Source organism: Panthera uncia, chromosome F1 (assembly GCF_023721935.1).
Source record: "Panthera uncia isolate 11264 chromosome F1, Puncia_PCG_1.0, whole genome shotgun sequence".
Lineage (NCBI taxonomy): Eukaryota > Metazoa > Chordata > Mammalia > Carnivora > Felidae > Panthera > Panthera uncia.
Window position 1 is genome coordinate 4,069,342 of NC_064813.1, and position 22,686 is coordinate 4,092,027.

At 47.1% G+C, this 22,686-nt stretch overlaps 1 protein-coding gene across 1 annotated transcript in view; it reads left to right on the forward strand.

The window, feature by feature from the left end:
* SMYD3 (SET and MYND domain containing 3) overlaps nucleotides 1-22,686 on the forward strand; it is a 647,391-nt gene that overhangs the window by 488,559 nt on the left and 136,146 nt on the right. The window contains exons 6-8 of the mRNA XM_049635131.1: nucleotides 2,583-2,650; nucleotides 3,898-4,000; nucleotides 13,379-13,489. Coding sequence (XP_049491088.1) covers nucleotides 2,583-2,650; nucleotides 3,898-4,000; nucleotides 13,379-13,489 — 282 coding nt within the window. The remainder of the gene's footprint in view (nucleotides 1-2,582; nucleotides 2,651-3,897; nucleotides 4,001-13,378; nucleotides 13,490-22,686) is intronic.

Consider the following 22,686-nt stretch of genomic DNA (forward strand, 5'->3'; position numbering starts at 1 on the left):
GTGACCCTCTGGGGACACTGAGGACCACACCCACACAACCATCCATCCATCAGAAAACCCTTTAGAAGTGTCTTGCACGTAAGGAACCACCAACACTGCCCTGTGTGTATTTTACACCCATAGGTGTGTGTGGTGCTGAGTAAAAGGGTGCATGATGACCCCGTGTGAGAAATGCCACGAAGAGATGAGTAAGTGGCTAAGTCCGAGCGATCGGGAAGTTTCCTGGAGGAAGACACAGCAAGCTGACATTTCCCCTTGTTAGCTCTTTCTTTTTAAAAATTCCGTCAGAGTAAACTGATTTTGGAAGAGCCTCTCATGTGCTGTATGGTGCAGAAAAGATGTTTACATTTTGGTTTGACCCAAAAGTTAACAAATTAGATCTGTCTGATCTGGTTTTTCGTTGGTGGATTACTTTCGGTAAAGTCCTGATTATGCTTTAAACATAAGTGTTAAAGTTCCTGTTCCCCACCCCCAAATTCACACCCATTTAATGTTTAAAGTTTCAAAAAGAAAACACAGGATCTTTTGTCCCGTCTTTCCACCCTCCATTTTATGCATAAATATGTACAGACGGTCCTCTCTTGCAATTTAATGTGAAACACATGCCCTTAAAGCCATTTAACCAGTATGTGTTCAAAATATGTGCGTGTGCACCAACCAGTTTATTTCCTGATTGGAAACTGCAGTTTGATCAGATTTTTAGAGCAAACGCCAAGCCATAGGTTGCTCTACATTTCACGGAAGAGCTCTTTAGAGCAGTTGGAAGGGTCTCAAAGGACCGAACGCTCTTTCGTACATGACATCTTTCATATAAACCTGATTTAGAGGAATTCGTCGTCACTTGTTTTGCCCTTTACAGAAACTAGAACAGGAAGTCAGCGTCTCTTTGTAGTCCCCGCTTCCTCTCGAGTCTACACTCTTGATGGGCTTTGCTCTGTATGGTCCTAAATGCCCATCTCCGGCCCCACTGGTGCCCTGAACTCTGGGTGCTCGTGCATACGCAGCCTTGGCTGGGACGTGTGACGGGCCGTGTCAGACTGAGCGGCTGAAACAGAGCCACTGGACTCGCCCCCGGGCTCCTGCAGTCACACCTGTTTCTTCTACAGCCTTCCTCGCGTTAACGAATGGCAACTGTAATCTCCTTCCGGCCCACGCTCGAACCCGATCCGTGGCTCTTGCTGCTCCCGTGTAGGCTGTCCGTGAGCAAATCCTGTTAGCAACACCACTCACAGCCCCCCGCTTCTGCCACCGGCACCCCCGGCCTCCAGTCTCACAGGGCTGCTCATTTCCTCTCCTTCCGGCCTTGTCTTCCTGTAGCCCCATTCTCTACATCACAGGAGAGTGATCCTTTCCAAACAGAAATCAGATCCATTCCTGCCTTGACTCAGAAGCAACCCAGTGGCTTTCTGACTCGTTTAGAATAAAATTTAGATGTGGCTCTAAATCCATACAAGATCTAGCTGCCTCTCTGATCTCATATCTTACCCCCTCTTCTTCTCCCTCACTCTGCTTTGCCCATGCCAGCTTTCTTGCTGTTACTCTATACCTAAGGATATTCACACCTCAGGGCCTTTGCACGTGCTCTTTCTCCTGACACGAACCTTCACCACTCCAATATGCACATTTCATTTCCATAGCTTCTTAGGTCTCTGTTTAAATGTCACCTTATGCTAAAGAGCTTTCCTGAGCACTTTTTCCTCTGTCCCTTGGCCTTGTTTCTTCCTTAGCTTTTATTCACCTGTGACATTTTTTTATCCTTGAGTTTTTATCTGTCTCCCCCACTAGGATTTAAGCTTCATGAAGGCAGGATCTTTGTTTAATTTCTTCACTCCTCATCCCCAGCACCTGCCTGAGACAGCGATGTGTGGCCAGGATCTAGATTTTCTGATTCTAAGTCAAGGCTCTTCTCATGATTCTGGGTGGCTGTCCATAGGTTTTGAGGTCCCTTGAGCACAGTGATTCCATCTTTTATTCCTTTTGCCCCACCAGCCCCGTTGGGTATAAGACCATGCTGTCTACTCTGAGGCATCCCGCATGCCTAGAAAATGCTGTGGCTTGACGGAAGGACTTTCTGAGCGCATTGTGGCCCGTCCGCTCAGATCACAGGCTCTCTCGGGGTGTATTTCCCTCTTTGTAGGAGAAAGACAGGCTGCTGTTACTCATCAGATACACAGTATCTGGAAACTGCAGGCAGTTTGAGGGAAAAAATCCAATGTGGTAGGAGTCTGGTTCTCAGTAAATAGATTATGTGTATTCTGAAATTTGAACCTTTCATGTAACTGTGTAACTTCGGGGGAGAGGATTAGACTGAAATTAATAGGCCCTGTGCTGGTTTGAGCCTGAATTTTTGTGCAGGTTGTTGACATTTCTGCACTCACCCACCTGACCTTCCTGTGGAAAGTGTGTTCCAGGTACATTCTTTTGCAAGTGAAAGAGCATCCACGTTTGGCTTGGATCTTTCCAAAGCAGCTACTAAAAGCATTAAACTCCTGCATTTTCTTTTGGAAATTTCTGTTCTCTCGCCTGCCACTTTCCTTAGGTGACTCTGGTAATCCTGGTGGTGTTCCCCCTTGTTTTTGCAGGTGATCTGCAACTCCTTCACCGTCTGTAATGCGGAGATGCAGGAAGTTGGCGTTGGCCTGTATCCGAGGTAAGGCGAACGGTATCTCCCTTACTCCTTTACTGGGAGGAGCGACCGTAATTCCCGCCAGCTCCCCAGCCCTGCGGAAGGTGTTAGAAAGGCTATCGCTGCGGCGGGTTCAAAAGCAACGCTTGAAACCTGATGATAAACGATAAGAAAATGGAGAATGTGAACTTTACAGGGAAGAATTGTATAACCCCGTTTTATATGCTGTGGTGTCAACAAAGAGCTTTAAGCAGAGCTCAGACCTAAATTCTTGCCCTCAGGAACCTGAGAAGTTGGGGATTGCGGCTGCTGACAAACGACAGCCCGGGATTTGGTCCCTGCCCGGGTCTGACGCCGCAGCCCCTGGGCGGAAGCGCACAGTTCTCGTTCCGCGAGCGCAGTCCCGCCTCGCTTCCGTTTGTTTACATGCTGGGAAGGTCTGGATGCAAATATAGCCCTTCTTGTAACTAATCGTGAGCCTGAGAAGTCGGCTTCTTTTCGTATTTCTCACAAGCCTGAAAAATCACAGGTCTGTTGGTGAGGGTCGTCCGAAAGCACTGGCACAGGCGTGCCGGTTGGGTTGGCTGGGTTGGCACCGCCTGGTTCCGGCTCGGCCCCCACATGCTGGCGTGTGCCGTGTGCTTCCCGTGTCTGTCTCATCTGTAAATGACCCTCATGAGATAAGCGTGGTGACTACATTTGGAAAGCACGTGCAAGGGCCAGGAGGGTGCTCCCTGCTCAGTAAATGCTCACTCGCACCTGCTCTGAGTACTATCGGATATGGTGCGGCTTAAACCCAGTCCCCTTCCCGGATGGTCACCGGCACTAAGACGCCTGTGTCGTGGCCCCGCACACGCCGGGATCTAGACAGCAGGACGCCGCCAGCGTTCTGTGTAAGAGGGAGGACTCTCCTCATGCCCCAGCGTGGCTGTGCGCGTCCTGCAAAGGGGCCGCGTGGACCAGATGCCGTGTGGTGGGGTCCCCGGCTGCTGTCTAATGAGACAGCCGTCCCCCCCGCGTTCACCCGCAGAAAGGACTCAGAGCACGCTTCCCTAAGTAGCCTCCGTGTTGTGTCGGAGAGCATTTCACTGTGACATGGGCTGGTGACAGCTCTGGGCCTTCCCCCAGAGCACTCAGCCCCTGGTGCACTGTCAGCCTCCCCTGTCCCCGCACCCCGGGCTGAAGTGCCTTCTCATTATCATTATAGTCATGAAATTTACATGTTGGACTGTATCTGCTGAGTGACGGTACCCCGTTTTTCCTTCCTGCAGTATGTCTTTGCTCAATCACAGCTGTGACCCCAACTGCTCCATTGTGTTCAACGGGCCCCACCTCTTGCTGCGAGCGGTCCGCGACATCGAGGCGGGAGAGGAGGTAAGATTTCCTGGCGCCTGGCCTGCCCTCGCATCAGAGACCCTCTCGCTGTCCACACGGCCCTTCCGGAAACCGGTTGTGCCTGAGGGGCAGCTCCTCATCATCCCCCTGCTGGGGAGAGGAGCCGTAACGGTCCACCCAGCGACCCGTGTGCCCATCAGTACTTGTCCAGGATGACAGATGGACTGTCTCTGGGTATCAGTAGCTCCTGTTGTTCGTGTGCCAGAGAGAGAGAGAGAGTGTGTGACGAGCGAACGTGTCCCGTGTGTGACGCTCCCTGCCCCCTCACTCTCTGCCAGTCGTCATCCCTCCACGGGCAGGAGGGCAGCCGGCTTGTGAATGGATCCCAAGGGCTTACTTACTCCCAAGGCCACTCCTCACATTTTGAAGGTGACTCATTTTCCCCTTCATGCTAAGAAAGTAAGCAAATTGCACTCTTTCAAGTTGTCATTGGGCCTTTACAAAGCCTCTCTGCGTGATTGTTCAAGCAAAGACGTGACGGGGAAGAGAGGCCAGGGCGTAGAACCTTCAGCAGTGACTTAGCCTCGACCCTTTGGGTTTGTAGCCTGCCGCACCGGCCTCGTTTGCAGAAGCCCGAGGTCTCAGGAGGCAGCTGAGGGTGAACGGGGGCCCACACAAGGTTGGCACAAGCACCACCCTGAATGCGGGGTTATCGGTGTCTACGCTTGTGAGAACCCACTTTCCTTCTACCTTCCAATTTGCTAAAGTGGATGTTTATTGCAAGGAAAGCAGAGTATCATACTCTTTTATTACATTTATGCAGGTAATAAATAAATAAAACCAGCCAATAAAACCTGAACTCAGAGGCACCAGATTTTACGTAGACAGGGAATTGGCTTTGATAAGACTCCCTCCAAAGGGATTTTCAACCAAATGAGCTGTTATGCAGCCACTTGCCGAATTTCCAGCTTTTAGGAACGGTGTACTCAGTATACTGGGGTATCTGTCAGTAATGTGGAGAATCTCGTGGTTTTTCCTGGGGACACATGTGACTTCAGGGCGGCTGAGAAAGGGATCTGTGCATTTTTGGCAGCGTTAGTAACAGAGCTGAAGGCCGGCTGCTGCTGACGACGCTGCTGCCGATATCATGATGATTTTACTGAATTAAAATAAATCGGCCACATGAGAAGCAAACAGAAAAACCATTAGAAACCGTTGCAATTCTCAGGAACGACAAAGAGATTTTCTCCTGTCTTGTTTTCTAGGCGTGGCTGCCAATTATTTTCCTGGGTTGGTTTTCATTTAGTTGAAAAAGCGTCTTGTGTTTTGGTGCTTATTTCACTTTTTTTCACGTACATCTCTGGAGCAACGAGCAGATCCCTCCTCCGGCTTCACCCAGAACAGTTGTGCTCAGCATCGGGCCCTGCAGACTCGGGTATTTTCCCGCCGGGCACTTACCAGAGCGGCTTCTCCTACCAGAGAGGCAGGATTCTCCCTACAAGGCCTTTTCTACCATCCTGTTCGGAAGATGATGTGGTGTAACTGAGGCATAATTCACGTACCACGTGATGTAAGCTTCAGGCGGACGACGCGACGATGCGCCGTTTGCATCTGGTGCGAAATGATCACCGTTGTACGTCCGGTTTAACGTCCGTCACCACACATAGTCACAGAACGTTTTTTTCTTGTGGTGAGAACTTTTAAGATTTGCTCTCATAGTGACTTTCAAATGTGCTTCGCAGGATCGTTAACTATAGTTGCCGTGCTGGGCATCACAGCCTTAGGACTTCCTTTATAACCGGAACTTTCCACCTTTTGACCCGCTTCACCCCACCTCTGGCAACTACCAGTCTGTTTTCTCTGTCTGTCAATGAGCTGGATTTCTTTTTTTCAGAAAATAAAAATTTCCCCACCTCATCGTGCATGCCTTGGTGGGTGACATTTCTCTGCACAGTTGTCCCCCGCCCCCATTTTACATACCCTTCCAGGACCTTTCAAACATCATCTTGTCAATAAAGCTTTTCCCGATGTCCCAAATTAAAGGAAGGTCTTTCACTTTGAGATCTCCTTTACGGTGGTTATTTATATTTCTGTGCAGTTATTCTGGCTCTTTTGGTGACTCCTCTGTTTGCCATACTTCTCTATCTCCTTTATCACCCAGCACTTGGCCTTGCACCCAGGAGGCATTTCGTTACTCATTGTTGATTTGACTTCCTATTAAATGGCCCTTACTGTAAAGACCAGGAGTGCTTCTCACCAAGGGCACTGTTGACATTCTAGATGGATCCGCTGTTCATCATTCACTTTTGGGTCACTGAAGGCTGGCGTCCTGAGTCCCTGCTCAGCCAATGCCTGTAGCCACCTGCCTCGAAGAACTAACATACATCCTGCACATTTAAAACTGGCAGAGGTGGGCCAGAGGGAGAACCAGGAGAAGAGCTATTTTGAGGTGGATTAAGAGAGGTAATTCCTTTTTATTGTGCAAATAGTTGCTTTTGGTAAGTTGGGTGAGGAAGCAAATTTAAGAATTTTGGTAATTTTGGGGTGCCTGGATGGCTCAGTTAAGCGTCCGACTTTGGCTCAGGTCATGATCTCATGATTTGTGGGTTCGAGCCCCACATTGGGCTCTGTGCTGGCAGCTCAGAGCCTGAAACCTACTTCGGATTCTGTGTCTCTCTCTCTCTCTCTCTGCCCCTCCTCTGCTCGCCTCTGTCTCTCTCTCTCAAAAATGAAAAAATGTTAAAAAAAAAAAAAAAAAAGAATTTTGGTAATTTCATAGCATCAACTTTGCATTTTGGCTTTATTGCCCATGAGGGCACCCCAGTTTTATTATGTGCTCAGTGGGATATAAGTACCAGAATGTAGGCTCCACGAGGAAGACTATATAGTGTCTATAATAGGGAAGATTCTTAATCTGTGTTTGTTGAGTGAATGAATAAAGCTTGTTAAAGACAACCAGAAGTGGGATAGAATCTTAGAGCCATTTTGAAACTATTGCTAATTTTCAGGTATATCCCATGGGCCCCATGAGGAAAGTAACATGAAAGCCAGGCACTGCCAGTTTGAGATAAGAGCATCTTAGAGCCAAATGAGGAGAGTTGGGAATTTGCACAGTCTCCACAATAACAAAGGTCACCATGGAAATTTCTTACCCGTGACATCTCCTCACATAAAGCCACCCTTCCGACCACTTTTGGACCATTTCCCTTCAAACCAGCACCATTTACAACACTTTGCTACTTAAGGATTTTCATTGTGATGTTGAGTTGTTAGGTCTGTTTGGTTTGGTTTGCTTTGGTTTTGCTTTTGGGTTTTTTGTCTCCTCATCCAGCAGTGATGTTTAAGTAGGGTTTAAGGCATGGTTCACGTGCTAGATTGCTGATGGCTGCTTCAGGGTTTTGTTACGCTATGAAATGTATATATCGGCTGGCAGTCTTCCAAAATATGGATCAGGGAAGAAAGCTGGACAGTCCGGGGCACCCTTGTGGGAATTCCTCATTAGAAGAGGCTGTAGCTGTTACGAATAATGCCTCTGGCTGCCAGCATTTTCAGGACAAACGTGATTTGCATGAGCTGAGTATATCAGTATCTGTAATACTAGTTTTGATCTAAAGCGTTGTGGGTTTCAGGCAGTGTGTTTCTCCTCTCAGTCATCTTTGCTTAGGTGCTAAGTCACTTGACAGATTCACTCCATACTTAACTGGGTGTCATGTACCGTGGGGGGCACTGGGAACACAAAGACGAGTAAGACCCACCCATGCTTTCGGGAGCTCGAGGTATAATGGAGGAAACGGACACAGAACAGAAAAGAGCGAACAATAACAATATAAAGAGGACAATGGTATAAATACACATAGGGCTTTGTAGACATTCAGACTGGGGGCACCCAGGCGGTGGTAAGGGGCAGTAGCGGGGAGCGGTTGAAAAAGGCTTCCGTAGAACAAACTGAGGGTGGCTGGAGGGGAGATGGGGTAGGTTAAATGGGTGATGGGCCTTGAGGAGGGCACTTGTTGGGATGCGCACTGGGTGTCGTATGTAAACGATGAATCACTGGGTTCTATTCCTGAAGCCAAGACCACCCTGTCTGTTAACTAACATGAATTTAAATAAAAAAAATAAGTAAATACAAAAGAGGGAGAGAAGAAGAGGTTGAAGTGAGCCTGTCACTTGAAGGATGACAACTGCCAGTACTTGTTGCTAATGAAAAAAACTGAAGTTTTCAACTACAAGTCAGTATTTTGGAAGACCTGTATCCACCACCGGTAGCACGACAGCCCCTCAGATCTCGAAAGACTTTGCCTGCGATACTGGTGGCGATGGCGGTGACTGGATTTTTTCATATTGGATGATGAAATGTGTCGATATCTGGAAGGTTGCCATGGTTCAGTGGACCGATGCGTGATGTTGCCAGATCACGCTTGAATAAAAGATCCATGCCAAGTTCGACCAGTGGATTTGAACATAACTGAGTTCAAGACATTTACCTATGTGATTTTAGATTCCACATTTCTACTAATCTTTAAGAAACTACCTCTTGTAAAATGTTGGTGTAATACCATAGAAGAATATCCGTGATAATTATCTGTGAAGGCTATTAAAATATTCCTGCTTTTTCCAGTTAAGGTAAAAAAAACAAAACAAAAACACAACAGAAAAAAAAACCCAAAAAACAAAAAACTTCCAGAGAAGTAACTCCTAGACTCTCGAAGGACCCATAGAGCTCAGGTTGGCTGAGACAGGGAAGGCGTCCTAGACAAATGCACAGAGGCAAGAGACGGAATGGTGGCTTCAAGGAACAGGAAGCATTCTTCTCAATAGACTGAAGACTTCAAATGTGACTGGCAGATGAGGGAATATGCAGGGACCAGACATTATCATAGGGACCCGTGGGCCCGTTATGGCGTCTGGCCTATAGGAGGTCCTCATTAGATACTTGTCAAAGGGATGGGGACGGAAAGTGGGGCACCGTAGAAGCAGAGGGGTTGTGTGATCGGACCTTGCATGTGTAAGCAAGTGTGGGAGCATGAGGGTCAGGTGGATGCAGTAATCCAGGCGCGAGGTGACAGTGGTGTCCTGAGGTCGGGAGGCATTCACCTGGTGGCTCGTGATGGGGGATCTGAAGAGAATAATGCTGGAAGCTAAAACTGGCAGGATTTGATAATGGCTGAGTACAAGGGTGTGACAATGAGAAGAGAAAGAATAACACTCAGGTTTGATTTTAAAAAAGAAGTGAGATTTGCCATCTTTCAGTTCAGAGCCCGTATTAGCAGAAAAATTTATAATTGTGACAGTGTAATTCCAGAAATGGAAGCGAAGTCTAATTTTAATTTGATCTTTTTACCCGCTCTGTTGTACATAATGAAAAGATGGGCTTCATGGAAAAAGCGTTCATTTTGCCTTGAAATTTTCAAGTAAGCAGCATGTCCAATATCCAGCAAATATCTTTCATGTTATTACTCTAATGTTGGGGTGATTTACTGCCTTTCCCATAAAAACTGCTCTCAAATGGCAGAGCAATGGTCAGTGGCATTAATATTTTAATGCGATTTTGTTCTGTGCCATTAAGGCATCCACTGATCAATGGCAGAGTTTCACAAATACGTTCCTGCTAAATGAGCCCAACATTTAGTGAGCAGATTCTTCATTGAGAGCAGTGAATCAGTCAGTCTTCAATAAAGGTTTTTATCTTTGGCTGATAAAATGATTTAACTGTCATTACCAGCTAGTAATCTGTGTTTTCTCCCCCAAAATAGGAATAACAATGTTTTGCCATTGAGACCTTCAGTTTTCACACAGTGTATTTGGTGACATAGAGGGCACAGAGGAGGCACAGAGGCGGGGAACGGGGCAGTCTTCCCTGGAGAAGTGTTTTGGAGCCAAGCTTGCGGGATGAGAATGCTCTGAAAAAGTGGGTAGTGTGGGGAAGGCACTGGCTAGCCAGGGCAGGGAGGCGCAGCGCCCGCTGGCACCGTGTGCCTTGTTCCAGAGGCCTAGTGGTGTGCGTGCCTGAAGACAGGAGGGTGTGCGGAGAGATACTGAGGCAGAAAGGCAGACCGAAGAGCAGCGGAGAAGCCCTTGTGTGCCTTATCCCCGCCGGCAGCGAGAGGCCGTCGCCAGTCTTCGTGTAGAGACGTGATCAGATGTGAGTTTGAGGAAGCTCTTTCAGAGCGGTCTGGAAGACGAGAGGTGGACGGCGGGCAGCAGGGAGGCCCGTTGGAAAGCCAGTGTCCCGATAGCGGTAGCGGTCGCAGGCAGTTACGGCGTAGTGCGGGAGGCTGTCCGAGTCTGTTCGTTGGGGTTCAATGAAGTAAGTAGTCTCCTGTTGCCCGTTTGCCTCCTGGCGCGATCACTCAGAGTTTTGGCCCTCGCAGTTTAGTCTTGGGTTAGTCGAGGTTATTTCTCCGGCCCTGGATTCACTGGCTTCCCACTGGGCACGTGGTAGTCTCCCAGGAACTACTGCGAGTTGATCTGATCTGCTGGGGGGGGGCCGATGACTGAGAGCCGTCGGGGCAGATGGAGACTTCGAGCCCCAGGGTTAACCCAAGAGGGAGCACGGAGTTCAGTTCGTTTTACCATCCCCTCATTTAAGGAACCCGGGACCCTCAGAGCCTGTTAAGACCCGATGGATACGTGTACTGCCCCAGACTTACTAACGGGCGGTTTCAAAACTGTGGTCGGAAATGGGTTACTTGGGATTTGGAACACAGTGTTGTCTGTAAACAGGAAGAACTCGCCTGATATCATGGCCATTTGCATCTCCCAGGCAGCCCTGGGTGCACATCACAAAGCAAGGAAAAGGATTCAGGGAATGAAAAAGTGGCCGTGGTCCTGGCTAAAGGAGCCCAGTGGTCACAGGACACTGCCGAGCGCAGACCTACGCGTTTTAGGGTTGATGCTGGCACAGCCCCCCAAGAAGCGAACCTCCCCTTGGGGCCACTGAAGTATGAGAAGCGGCTGTGTTGGAAAAAGAGTGTCAGGCTTGAGTCAAGGGCTGTGGGTGCAAATCCCAGATGGATCCCAGACCTTTGCTGATTTCCACAGTCTCACGCTGCCTCTCTCTGGGAGTGCCTAGCACATAGCGGATCCTCGGTAACACCGTCGAGAGGATCTAGAGAGAGAGCCAGCCGGCCAGACCTGGCCCTGGCTTCTGTCACCCTGGTGATGGCCACGGCGGGTGGGACAAGGGCTGGCAGACTGAGGCCCACCCAAAGCTATGTTTTCTGTCAAGAGCCCTACCGTACTTTCCAGCATGTAAGATCTGGCTTGGTAGATGTGAGATGCTTTCTATTGAGTCTAAGAAAAAGCACGTGGGATTTTTTTTTTTGGCTCTTGGGAGCTTTAGTTACCTCCTTCAGCGGACGGTCCTGCCTTCTTCCACTCCTGCCTGCCGCACCTGCCCCCATGATTACTTTCTACATGTAAAAGCAAATAAAGAAGTATTTTACACAACATGTCACAAGCTGACATATGACACTGAAAAGGAAAAACTAGAAAAGGGTGAGGGAATGAGGGACCCCGGGTGGGGCCGGAGTCAGAGTGTTCTTTTAAGCAAGGGAGGGTCCAGGTTAGACCTCGGTGAGGGAGGCCCCATAGAGGGTTCTGGGGGCAGCGCCCCGGGACACATCCTGTGTCGGTCTGGCACTTGTGAGTGCATGGGGACAGGAGGAGCGAGGGCTGACGGGGGAAGGAGTTCAGAGAGGGAGTGGGGCTGGTGGTGGTTGTTACTAGTTCTTATCCATTGCAGACTAATGTTTTTGTAGAACTTAATGACAAAAATTACTAGAAAAATGAAATTTTAAAATCATAGGAAATAAAAGCCTAATGTTTTATTATTAGAGTCCCGTAAAGTTTCTCTCACCAGGTTCCTGTAGAAGTTTCTGAATGTTAGCTTGCGATTGTTTCCTGACTTTAGCACAGAAGCACAGGCTGAGCTATGCTGTAGGAATCCCTCATCAGGACTTGGCCTGTAAGCAAGAGCGGGGGCCGTTGGAGTGTTTTGAGCACAGGGAAGAGCCTATCTGTCTTCTGTTTGAAGAGAATCACTGAGAATCACGCCTGGAGGGCTGAGTGCAGGGGACACGGGGAGCCCTGGAGGGTGGAGCGCAGGGGGCATCGGGGTCTGTGGGGGGAGCAGGGAGACTGGCAGAGACTTGCGTTTTACGGGCCAGAGAGGAGGGCGACTCAGACCCGGGTGGTCACATTGGGAAAGGTAGAAAGTGGTGGATTCCTGGTTTTGTTTTTAAGATTGAGCCCACAGAATTTCCTGGCGGATCAGGTGAGGGTGTGAGAGGGAGAGAGAGGTCAAGGGTGACTTTGGGTTTCTGCTTGAAGGGCACAAAAGATGCATTCCTGTCAGCGGGGACTGGGACGGCTCCAGCCCGGGTGGAACAGGCCAGGGGACTCAGGGGTTCCGTTTTGTTTATTTTGAATTAGACTTTGAGCACATAGATGCCTCGAGTGAGGCATGTGTGGACATCGTGATGTTGCCTGAAGACCTGTGACTATAAGGGGAACCTGAGGGCTACAGAGAAACCTCATCCTAGATGGTGTAATTACTGTGTTCGAAAGTGTCCAAGGAAGTCAGTTTGAGAGCCTCCCCCCAAGATCACATGCTGACATTAATTCTCCCTACTTGGGAGTGGTTTCTTTTTTTCCCTGTCTCATCACAAGTAAGAAAAGAGTCTCCAACTTCAGAGGCACCAAATTTGGTTGACGTTTCGTTCCATGAGGCAGCTGCAGGACTGGTCAGGATTTAAGAGCGCCTGGGTGCATCAGTCCGCCACCCGCTTGGGGGCCAGGATTGATCCACCTTCTCCCATCGCTGGCGGTGATCGATTTTACTGCCCAGCCTTAGTACTACCAAACACAACAGCTCTCGGTAGTCTCTTATTTGGTGAATAAAAAGTGAGGTGTAAAAGCGTAGAGAGGTCATGAGTCCAGTTCTTTATAATAAATGTATAATATACGTGCGCTCACCACACAACGGATGCTGGAAGGTAATGGCGTTAAAATTTTACATGTGATTATTTGCGTAGCGAGATTGTTAGTAGTGTCTTTCCTCTTGCACTTTTTGGTGTGTAATAAAGACGTGTGTTGCTGAAGGGCAGGGCACGTGGATGGCTCAGTCAGTTGAGAGTTCAACTTTGGCTCAGGTCACGATCTCGCAGTTTGTGGGTTCGAGCCCCACATCGGGCTGTGTACTGAGAACTTGGAGCCTGGATCCTGCTTGGGGTTCTGTGTCTCCCTCTCTGTCTTCCCCTCCCCGGTCATGCTATGTCTCTTTCTCTCTCTCAGGAATAAGTAAACATTAAAAAAAAAAAAAAAAAAAGTGTTGCTTAAATAATCAGTAACAATAACCATTTGTTAAAGAAAATGAGCACCACAGCCACGTGACCCTCTTCTCTCTGGCCCCCCCAGCTCACCATCTGCTACCTGGACATGCTGATGACCAGCGAGGAGCGCCGGAAGCAGCTGAGGGACCAGTACTGTTTTGAATGTGACTGTATTCGATGCCAAACCCAAGACAAGGTATGTGTGTGGAACCAGCTCGGGACATCTCCCCGGAAAGACTCCTGTGGTCTTTCAGAGAACTCTGCTTTTATTGCGTGAATCCAGAAGGACTCTCAGCGCGGAGGGGGAAACTAAAAAGATGCATCGTGCTGCATGTATTTTAGCCTCTTGAACTTTTATCCCCCACGAAGCAGTGAGAAGTTTACTGCCAGGTAAGGATCTAGAGAGCTCAGGTTCTAGAGGGCAGAGAGGCATTAAATGGGTCATTAGGACACTGAGGCCAGGGTGCTGTTAGAGCACACAACGAGAGGGTCAGGTGACCTTACGACTGGTAACCGCTACTTCTTGGTAATAAGCATACCAAGTTGTAGCCTGTGTTTTATTTCCTCGGGTTTGTTCTGTAAGGCTTTTTGCTGTAGCACTTCGTCAGACAGAGATCACTTATCCAGCACCTTTGTCTCTCTGAGAAAGGAAGAAGGGCCAAAAAAATGCCATAAAGATAAAGAATGAGCTTTTCTCCTGTACTTCCCTCACATCAGACCTATCTGCTTTGAGTTTGCACACAGTCGAGTGACCTGATTAAATCTTACTTTGGTAGAGTATTCTGCATTTGCTGGAATTCTTTTGTAATCCCAGTGTCGTTTAACTCACTAATTGTAAATTAGGAAGTGGAACTCAGAACGTTCACAGATCTGCCTGTGGGAAAGGACGAAGCAAGACGTGGCAGAACCCAGTCTCAAACCCAGATCGTTTGACTAAATCTAGCGTTCCTTCCACTGCCGCAGCCATGTGTGGTCTCTGGTGGCAGCATTGATGGAGAGAGGACCTGAGCTCATTCTAATGATGCAGGAATCCATGAACATGATTAGTTTTTCATTAGAAAGAACTTTTAGAAATAAATGAGCTACATGGGAAAAGTTGGAACCCCTGCTCATAGCTCCCCAAGATTCATTCTACCTCGGTGTTAGCCTTTTGCCACAACCAAGCATGCTGGAGTTCTAGAGGATCCCTTGGGATTTCTCCCCAGACCAGACCCTAATCAGGAGTAGCGGGAAGCGAGCTTCCTTCCCACCAGCACCCTTGGATGGGAAGTCTCGGACTTAGTGCCTCTCCCATGCCATCTGTGTTGTGTAGACCTACAAAGAATTTGATTAAGTACTTATTTATTTATTTATTTATTTATTTCCAGAATTGGGGTCATGTTCCCTTTTGGTTTTTGTTCTGCTTGAAACCTGGCTAGAATAGTATATTAGGGAAAGGTTGAGCTGCAAATAACAGATAACCCAACTAAAACTGGCTTTGGTTGGTATGGTACATTTGTCTCCAGACTTCTGGAGAAGCAGTCTAAGACCAGAGCAGCCGCTCACAGGCCTCATCACAGACCCAGAACCCTTCTACCTTCCTCCGTACCCATCCCTACACGTGTCAGTTGTCCTCATGGCCCCAGGGTGACTGGCACCCTCAACGCTGAGTCAGTGTGTCCAGCCTCTGGACCCGAAAAAGAAGGCAGAGAACAAAGGAAAAGGCTCCTGGGGATTTCCACCTGCATGTTATTGTTCAGAACTGTGTCGTATGATCACCTTTACTGTGAAAGAGGTGAGGAAACTACATTTTAGGTTTTCAGCCTTTAAATTAGAGGAAGACAGGAGAGGAAGGTTGGGAATGGCTTTTGGGTAGCCTAGCCACGGTATCCGCCATATTCATCGAGACTGTTTTCTTTGAGCTAAAAGTTTGTCTAATACTATATTAGGAATCTCCAGAGAAAGAGCGCCAACAGGGTGTGTGTCTGAAAAGTAGCTGGGATGGGGGGTATTTATGAAAAGGATTTGGTTCATGTGATTGTGGAGGCTTGGAAGTCCCAAGACCTGCAGTTGGTGAGTGGGAGACCCAGGAGAGCTAACAGGGAAGTTCCGGTCTGACCCAGGAAGAGCCAGACTTCCATTCGAGTCCAAAGGCAGGGCAAAAACAGTGTCCTGGCCCAAAGGCAGTTGAGCAGGAAGACTTCCCTCTTGCGGTAGGGTTAGTCTCTGTTTTAGTCAGGCCTTCAACTGATTGGGTAACAATGATAACAACTAACACACTGGGGAGGGCAGTCTACTGATTCAAATGTTAATCTCATCCAAAAGCAGCCTCTCACACATACCCAGAATAATGTTTAATGAAATATCTGGGCACCCTGTAGCCCAGTCAAATGGACACACAACATTAACCATCACAGATGGGCTAGAGATAGGCCAAGTGGTAAAATGGAAAACATACTTGCTTGTTCTGCTGGGCTCTATTCCATTCTGTATCTGACACCCCGGGTGGCCTTGGGAAAGCCATTCAAGCTCTCTGATTTATCCTGTCATCTGTAGCCAAGGGACTTCTATCTCACTGTGGTTTTGATTTGCATTTTTCTAATGATCACTATGTTGAGCGTCTTTTCATGTACCTCCTAGCCATCAGTGTCTCTTCACACCTGTTAGAGTGGCTAGAATCAAAAAGACGTGGAATAACAAGTGTGGATGAGGTTGTAGAAAAGTGAAGCCATGGGCAGTGTTGGTGGGAATACAAACTGGTGCGGCCTCTGTGGACAACAGTATGGATGTTCCTCAAAAAATTAAAAATAGGGGGTGCCTGGGTGGCTCAGTTGGTTAAGCGTCCAAGTCTTGATTTTGGCTCAGGTCATGATCTGAGGGTCGTGAGGTCAAGCCCCGCATCAGGCTCCATGCTGGGCAGGAGCCTGCTTGGGGTGCTCTGTCTCTGCCCCTCCTGCTCTCAGACACAGACGTGTGCGCGCTCTCTCTCTCTCTCTCTCTCTCTCTCTCTGTCTCTCTTTACCCCTCTCTCTTTCTCTCATAATAAATAAATAACCTTAAAAAAATAGAAAAACCACATGATCCAGCAATTCCACTGCTGGGTATTTAAAGGAAATGAAAACACTAACTTGAAAAGTTATTTGCACCCTCATTTGCGACATTATTTACAATAGCCACGACAGGGAATGACCTTAAATGTCCACTGACAGATGAATGGATAAAGAAAATGTGGTGTGTGTGTGTGTGTGTGTGTGTGTGTGTGTGTGTGTGTGTGGTGAAATATTATTCAGCCATTGAAAACAAGGGAATCTTGCCATTTGCAATAACGTGGATGGACCGCAGGGGCACGATGCTAACGGAAATAAGTCAGAGAAAGATAAACAAGTTCTCTCCGTGTGTAACACGAGAGAACTAAACTAGGTGGTCATAAAGCCCCTTCCTCCTCTGTTGTACCATGTTTCTCTGAAATATTTCCCCGTAGAAATGAGTGGGGTGTGTATTCATGTGAGAATATAAACTTGATTTCAATTAGCTCATCAGTTATATTTCAGGCTTCTATTTATCTGAGAATTTTGTTCTGTTTGTAATGTAAACGTCCTTCCTGAAATCTCTGTATTGCTGATTTGCTTTGAAAAAATAATGCACAGGTAAATCCAGCTTAGTGCATTCCCCAGAGATTATAAATTCAAAACTACTTCGGTCAAAATTCAATTTACTTCAATTCCTAGATTCAAAGTGTTCGAGATTATTTTTCTGCTTTTCTTGGAGCCGAAGAAATTCATCTCGACAGGTTTCTGTGTCGAGAAGTATTTATTACGGGGTCTCCATCTGCGAGGTGCTGGGCTCACATGGTATCATGTTTCAGGAAGGCAGGAGGCCTTTAATAGCGGGTGTAATTTGCATGTGCGGAGTTAGCTGTCATTTATAATCAGCAGCAGCCTAATTTCTGGAAGGAATAAAACGTACCTTCTAAGAGAGGTTTTGGAATGATTTGGCTTCTCCTGTGGCTTGCCCAGGTCAGAATGCTCGGCAGTGGAAGCAGAATAGACCAAATGGAATTGATTGTTTCCATAAGTTTGTGGGTCGTACAGAGCTTGCTTCCTTGGATGTCACGCGCTTTGTTGCAAGAAAAAGCTACATTTACTGGCCATGTCACCTTTTCTTTCCTAAAGCCTGTTACATCCAATCCTTCTCCTAAAATACAGTGTCTGTCAGCTTACTAACAACATCCGTGCCTCACTCCTTCATGATCAAAATAGCCCTTAACTCGTCATCTGGCCCTCAATGTCCTCGTTCACCCAGCCTCGACCCTGTAGCACAGCAAGTTTTCTGAGCTACTGCTGTTTCCATGTCATTGCTTTGCTCAGAATTTTCAAAGCATTTACCACTGTCTCTAATGTTCAGGGTAAATGTCAGACTCTTAGCATTCAGTGTCCTCCAAAGTGATGACCCCACAGCCCAACCTGCCCTTTTTCCCTTCCTTTCTCTTCTTTCCCCAACTCATTCTATCTGATCACATCCTTTCACCTCTCAGAAGCCTGCAACCTGGCTTTCAGGCACATATCCACACACATCTGTTTATATATAAATGTAAGTATATAAATATAGGTAGACGTGTATGTAGGCTCTAACAGCTGTCAATCTTATATTGATTTGTGAAATAAGAGTGACAGGAAATAAGAGGAAAGCAAGTCAGTGTCCAAAAAGCAATCCATATGATCCTGTAAAGTGACTGGAAATAAATCACAAATTAAATTTCCCAGCAGCCAAATCTGAATGAGTAGTTTCAGAAGTTACAGTGGCTGCGAGGTCAGACACACACCTGTTGCTCTGCCGAAGCAATTTTTCCTGGCCCTGAGGCCAGAGCCACTCCAAAGGGTCCCACAAGATTCAGTGATCAGCTTTCTGTCAGACTGCCACAGTTATTTAAATAGCTGATTTTTATAATATTCTCCAATGTGGCTGATAGACATTTCACGTTGTAACGTAATAAAAGAAGTAACAAGAAGGGTTAAAACTCATACGCTCTTGTGTCCTCTCTCTCTGATGGTTTGCTTCATCCCAAGAATAAAATTTAGGCTGTACAGAGGAAAGCAAGGATTGTGCATCCTTAGACGATCCTCCGTTAATGGTATTTCTTACAGTCTTTTCAGTTCGTTATTGTAATTTGTATTAAAGTGATACATGCATATAGTTTGAAAAGCCAGAGTACTAGAACCCAGTTCAGAACACTAGTACACTTTCCTTCCTTGCTCCTGCCCACATCCTACTCCCGAGATAACCCCCTTTTGGCTTCTGGGATTTACTCCGTGTTTTTAAACTGAAGCTCCCTTAAATCACACCCTAGGGATGTTGTTTGCTATTCAGTTGGTTTAATGACTATTTTTTTTTTTATTCTTAGGATTTCATATTTGCTTTTTTCCCCATATCTCCCAGTTTATGTTTTATATCTTTCCACCTGTTTCTGCTTCATAGTTTCCTATTCACCTCCACTGAGTACTCCTCTGTTACTTCTGTATTTGAACATCTCAGTCGCACCCAAAGAGTCTCAGTCAGTCAGTGCTGTAGCCTATTCACTGGATTGAAATCATGTTCTGGTTGTTGACTTTGGTCAGTTACCTTCCTTAGCGTTGCATTTCACGAAGTGGCTTGGAATTTTATACTGCAGGCTTGTTTTTAGGGGAAAGTATTTTGGTTTTGTTCCTTTCTCTCCTTCTGTGCTCAGCCCCTCTGTCTGCTAACCTTGCCCTTGCCTACCCCGGACAGGGGGTATGTAATCACCACAGTGATATCGAGGCTACTATAGATCTGGTTACTTAGGTGATGGGTGACAGAAGGACTGTCTGTGTCTTCTGATCTGTGCAGGCCCAGCGCTTCCGGAACATATTTAGCTTAAGGGACCAGGTCATCAGCCCTGTGTCTTCAACCTCTTTTTACAAGGGAGCCTTACCTCATCCCCTGGCTTTAAGCCTTAAAGCTGACTCTATTCCCCTTTACTTTTTTGTTTTAATTTTTTATTTATTTGGAGAAAGAGCAAGTGCGAGCAAGGGAAGAGCAGAGAGAGGGGGAGAAGGAATCCCAGGCATGCTCCACGCGCTGCCAGGGCAGAGCCTGATGCAGGGCTCGAACTCACGAACTGTGAGACCATGACCTGAGCCAGAATCAAGAGTCAGACTCTTAACTGACTGAGCCACCCAGGCGCCCTTCTACTCACCCTTCTCACATGAAGCATTTCTCGTCCCTTTCAACCACAGCTACTACTGGCTCCCAGACCCGAGGCCCTAGTTCCCGCTTGGTTTATTCCTTTGCCTTTCTGTTCTGTTTTGGGTCCAAGGAGAGTTTCTCTTGTCTTTGAATTAGTAAAGCTATTTTTGATTTCTCTTTTTCTATTTTACCCACTCTTACTAGGATTTGGGCTAAAGGGGAGCACCCCAAAGTCTGACCTTATAGCATGTTGACTGGACGTCTGCAGTTTGCTTTCCAAGTACATAGGTACGAATTCAGGTCTTTGGAGGCAAGGGAAACCGTGAGGATAAACAACGATCTCATTCTCCTGAGGGCTCCCAAGTGTGTGTGAGCCTTTTACCCAACACCAGCCTGTCTGTGAGAAGGGATCTAGATCTCGTATCACAGGGCCTTCTGAGGACAGAGACGTGAGTAGTCGTGCTGAAAACATATGCCCTCTGAAAATAGTTTAATAAATGGCTCTGTGGAGGGGAGAAGCCCCAGTAAGCTTCTCATCCCTTGATGCTCCAGTGCTAAGCCCAATTCCTCTTCTTTTCTTCTGTAGACATAAAGCGCTGTCAATTACTGTCCTGGGTAAACATTTCAGCCCCTCTTTGAAGATCCTGTCCTGTAGCATGGAATTTCCCTTCTTTGGTCCCTTCTGAGGCCCTCTGCAACACGTGTGCATCATGAAGCCCGAAGTGGCCCGACGTCCTCCCCAGAGCACCTTCCGTAGGCACTGCACCCCAGCGAGAGCGTGACCAAGCTGTGATAACCGGGCAGGAGCCCGGCTGAAGAAGCAATAAAGGGAATGTTGGAATTAAAGCCATAGTCAAAGGAAATGAGAGTTCTCTGCCCAAGACAAACTCTATGGTAACTTGAGTCTATTTCGAATATGAGCGTTTACTAAAAGGTCATCAGTTAAACCAAGATTTTTTTCTGCTGCCTTGCTCTGTTTTGCTAAATTAGTTGTAAGCAGAAATGCCTCGTGGTGCGACCGTGAACTCCACCGGCTCCGACTTGTTTTCTATCACAGGTTTTAACAGCCTAAGCAGAAGTGTTCCTGTGTCTCTCATGTTTGCATTGTAACGGAGTTCCATTATCTTTAGGAAGATTAGGAAGATTTGGCAGGAGATTGAAGAACTGTGTGTGTGTGTGTGTGTGTGTGTGTGTGTGTGTGTGTGTGAGAGAGAGAGAGAGAGAGAGAGAGAGAGAGGCAGAGACAGAGACAGAGACAGATTTTAAGTGGCCAGGGCGCAGCACCGTCTCCTTCTGCAAACCACAGGAGAAAGGCTCTCCCCGGAGTGAGCACCGTGCTGGCTGTCACTAATGTTCAGGTAGGAAAGGAGCTTATTGACTTCATGACCACATAATCCCATCTGCGATGCTGCCCTGAAATAAGGGAGAGGCTTCTGGGCTGGGTACCACAGGCTCTGAAGTTGGCCCGGGAACCGAACAATGGAGCTATTGTGTCTCCTCGGAATATGCCGCCAGCCGCATGACAGGACGTAGCACCTCAGCTCTGCCTTCTCCCCGGAGAGCCGGCAGCTGTGCCCCCGAGCCCTTGCAGGTGGCTCCGGTTTGTCCACAGTCCACCCCGGGGTAAGGAGAGGGTGGCTCCACAGGTTGTGGTGACGTAATTCTGTCTCACGACCTTCCCAGTTCTTGCGCAGAAATGCTTTTCTTCTTCTGGCTTTTGGTCCACAAAAGCTCTGACTCGGGGAACAGACTGAAGGGACAGCAGCTGTTATGACACACGGCGTGTGTTCGTGTGCGCCGGGCGTGGTCCCCACCCCACACGCGGCACACGGTGTTCAAGAAGTGCTGTAGGAGTGACCTTTCTCAGAGAATGTTCTACATTACGATGCCTGCTGGAGCTTTGGGGGCACTGCCCACGTGCTGGGTGCTGCCTCCTCTCACTTCGTCCCCGTGACTTTATGAGGGTGGTGGTCACTCCTCTTCCCATTTTTGCAGATGAAGTGGAAGCTGTCAGCTGCAGAGGCTGTATTCCTAACCTCTCCTCACTGTCTCTAGAATTTTATGAATAACAAGTATACTTTTCCTATCTTTTTAAAATTCAGGTATTTTCATTCCGTAGAATTCACTCTTTTTAGCATACAGTGCTGTGCGTTTTGACAAATGCATTTCGTCTGCAGCCACCACCACTAAGATGTGAAACAGCCCCACCCCCACTGCATTCCCTCATACCGCTTTCTAGCCCACCCCTGCCCCCAATTCCAGCCCTGCTAACCTCTGATCTGCTTCCTGTCACTGTAGCTTTACCTTTCTCAGAACATCACATAAATCGATCCTAAAAGCCATTTGATTCTGTCTTCCTTCACTTAGCATGATGCATTTGCTATTTAGCTATGTTATTTTACACACAACGTATGACTATGGAATCTCAGTACTTAATACCTTTTTATTGCCAAATAGTATTCTATTATGTGGCTACTCCACAGGTTATCCATTCATCAGTTGAAGGACTTTCGGTTCTTTTCCAGTTGTTGGTGGTTATCAGTAGAGCCACTGTAAATATTCACGCACAGGTTATTGGGGGAACATAAGCTTGCGTTTCATCTGTGTAAATACCCAGGAGTACGCTTGTTGGCTTGCATGGTCAGTGTATGTTTAACTTTATAAGAAACTGCCAGACTGTTTTCCAATGTAGCTGTATCATTTTGAATTCCCACAGGCAGTGAGGCAGCATTTCAGTTACTCTACATGCTTGCCATCACTTGATTGTTTTGTCAGTTTTTCTTCTGTTGTGATCATTCCAATAGAGTGTAGTGATATCAGAAAAGTGCTGTTGGTATTTTGATAGGGATTGCATTAAAGCTGTAGATTGCTTTGGGTAGTATACACATTTTAACAATATTTGTTCTACCAATCCATGAGCATGGTATAGCTTTTCATTTGTTTGTGTCACCTTCAGTTCCTTTCATCAGTGTCTTGTAACTTTCAGAGTAAAGGTCTTTCACCTCTTTGGTTAAGTTTATTGCTAAGCATAAACTTTTGGTGCAATTATAAATGAGATTGTTTTCTTAATTTCTTTTTTTGCTACTTCATGATTAGTATATAGAAATGCAACAGATTTCTGTATATTGATTTTGTATCCTCTAATCTTACTGGATTCATTTATCAGTTCTAGTAGTTGTTTGGTGGAGTCTTCGGGGTTTTCTATATATA